The sequence below is a fragment of the Curcuma longa genome, chromosome 17 (genome assembly GCF_044706935.1).
Source record: "Curcuma longa cultivar G26 ecotype Majalengka, Jawa Barat chromosome 17, ITB_CL_G26_1.1, whole genome shotgun sequence".
In the NCBI taxonomy this organism is placed as follows: domain Eukaryota; kingdom Viridiplantae; phylum Streptophyta; class Magnoliopsida; order Zingiberales; family Zingiberaceae; genus Curcuma; species Curcuma longa.
The window spans coordinates 5,278,493-5,280,368 of NC_133877.1; the positions used below are offsets into that span (position 1 = coordinate 5,278,493).

Consider the following 1,876-nt stretch of genomic DNA (forward strand, 5'->3'; position numbering starts at 1 on the left):
TAATCCCAACTTTGCATCTTGAATGCGACAAACTCCTTCTTTAATAGCAATTTCATATCCTTTTTCTTGTAGTTGACCCACACTAAGCAAATTAGTCTTTAAATCTGGCACAAAAAGAACATTAGAGATAGTATGGGTAGTATTTCCTTTTGCTTGTATGGTTACCTTTCCCTTTCCCATAACAGAAATTGTAGAGTTGTCGCCAAATTTGACAGAACTGCGAAAGGTTTCATCTAAGTCAGAAAATGTATCCTTCTCCCCACACATGTGGTTGCTGCAACCTGTATCTAAATACCATACATGTCGTTGAGTTTTCTCTTTCTCGTGACATACCATCAAAAGAGACACTTCTTCTTCTTCTTCTTCTTCTTCTGCAAAGTTAGTCTGATCTCCATTTTGTTTATTCAAATTAGTGTAACATTCTGATCTATAATGGCCATACCTATGACATCGGTAACATTCAACATTGGACTTGTCTGCTGACTTTGTTCTATCAGTTGTTGAATAATAACCTCCACGTCCTCTTCTTTGAAAATAATTCTCTTGATGTTGATTTTGTTGTTGGTTTCCTTGATCGTTGTTGTATCTTCCTCCTCTTCCTCGACCTCTACCTCTTCCTCGTCCTCTATCACTTCTATAATTTGTAGAGTGATTTTCTGATAAAGCCTTCAATGCTTGCTCCTCTTTTTCATATTGATTGATTTTCTGCTCATGAACCAATAATGAACCTTGTAATTCATCAATTGAAAGTGTACTTACATCATTTGCTTCTTCAATGGCGCAGACAACAAAATTAAATTTTGGTGTCATGGATCGAAGGATTTTTTCGATGATGAGAACATCCTCTGTCTTGTCACCAAGGATCCGCATTTTATTGACGATTGTCATCGTTCTTGAAAAATATTCTGAAACTGATTCTCCTGATTTCATTCGGAGCATTTCAAACTCTGAACGAAGTGCTTGAAGCTGCTGCCTCTTAGCTCTTGTCGTGCCTTGGTACTTCTTTTTCATAGAATCCCAGATATCTTTTGCAGTATTCTTGCAGAGAATGGTTTCCAGAATTGAACGATCTATAGCTTGGAAGAGATAATTCTTTGCTTTAAGATCTTTCAATTGCTCTTCTGTTAGCGCAGCATCTTCTTTTGATTTTTCTACTCCAGAAATCACGACCGTCCAATATTCTTTGGACCTTAAGAAATTTTCCATGAGCATGCTCCAATGGTCATAGTGACCATCAAAGCGTGGAATTGCAGGTTGCACAAAATTACTTTCGGATGCCATTGAAGGAGATAATTCTGATACCTGACACCGGCGTTGCGATTCCTCGCGTCTGCTTGCTGGCGATCGCCTTCGGCCTCTGATTCGCGATGGCCGGCGAAGAGGACTTATGTGCTTGGGGCACAAGATAAAGCAGCTCCCAAAAAGATTGATCTTCTACGTGATCAGAAATCAGACAAGATAAAGCACTCTCATGCGCTTTCTGGAGACTCTTTTTGCAATCTCAGCCTTTGCCCAATGCAATTTCTTCCTCTATTGGAGCAGCTAGTGGAAGGCTGCTATTGGATCAAGCTATCTGCTCCACTATTGGTGCAGCCCTTCATGAGAGAAGAGATGTAGCAAGATCACGAGATGTGGCAAGATCTCGAGGAGTAAGGCACCTGGTATGCCTCGTCGGTCTTACGCTGGCGGAGGAGAGAGAGCAGCGTGGCGTCTTGGAAGGAGCCAGCGGCGAAGGTGATGAAGGAGGCGGCGTCGAGGAGGACAAAGCGCTGCTCGCCCACGCTGTGCGTGCGCTGAGGTACGGAGGCGAACGGTTGAGAGTTTCGTCTGCTTCTTCTCAACCGACGGTGCTAAAGAAAAAACTTTAGACGGCGTC

The 1,876-nt window shown here is 42.3% G+C and overlaps 1 protein-coding gene across 1 annotated transcript; it reads right to left on the minus strand.

Annotated features, from left to right (window-relative positions):
• Positions 1-98: 98 nt before the first annotated feature.
• Positions 99-1,281, minus strand: LOC141848281 (uncharacterized). Its single transcript, XM_074736330.1, has 4 exons — positions 729-1,281; positions 443-634; positions 166-281; positions 99-104 (listed from the first exon to the last, which is right to left on the minus strand). The coding sequence occupies exons 1-4, from the start codon at positions 1,279-1,281 to the stop codon at positions 99-101; spliced, it is 867 nt and encodes a 288-aa protein (XP_074592431.1).
• Between the last annotated feature and the right edge of the window lie 595 nt (positions 1,282-1,876).

What these genes read in the sequence shown, in the direction of transcription:
- LOC141848281 (XM_074736330.1), bottom strand. Translation starts at nt 1,281, where the DNA reads ATGGCATCCGAAAGTAATTTTGTGCAACCTGCAATTCCACGCTTTGAT. An exon ending in TTCAATTGATGAATTACAAG is followed by an intron (nt 635 to 728) that starts GTTCATTATTGG and finishes TACAAATTATAG; the next exon opens with AAGTGATAGAGGACGAGGAA. An exon ending in GAATGTTACCGATGTCATAG is followed by an intron (nt 282 to 442) that starts GTATGGCCATTA and finishes ATTTAGATACAG; the next exon opens with GTTGCAGCAACCACATGTGT.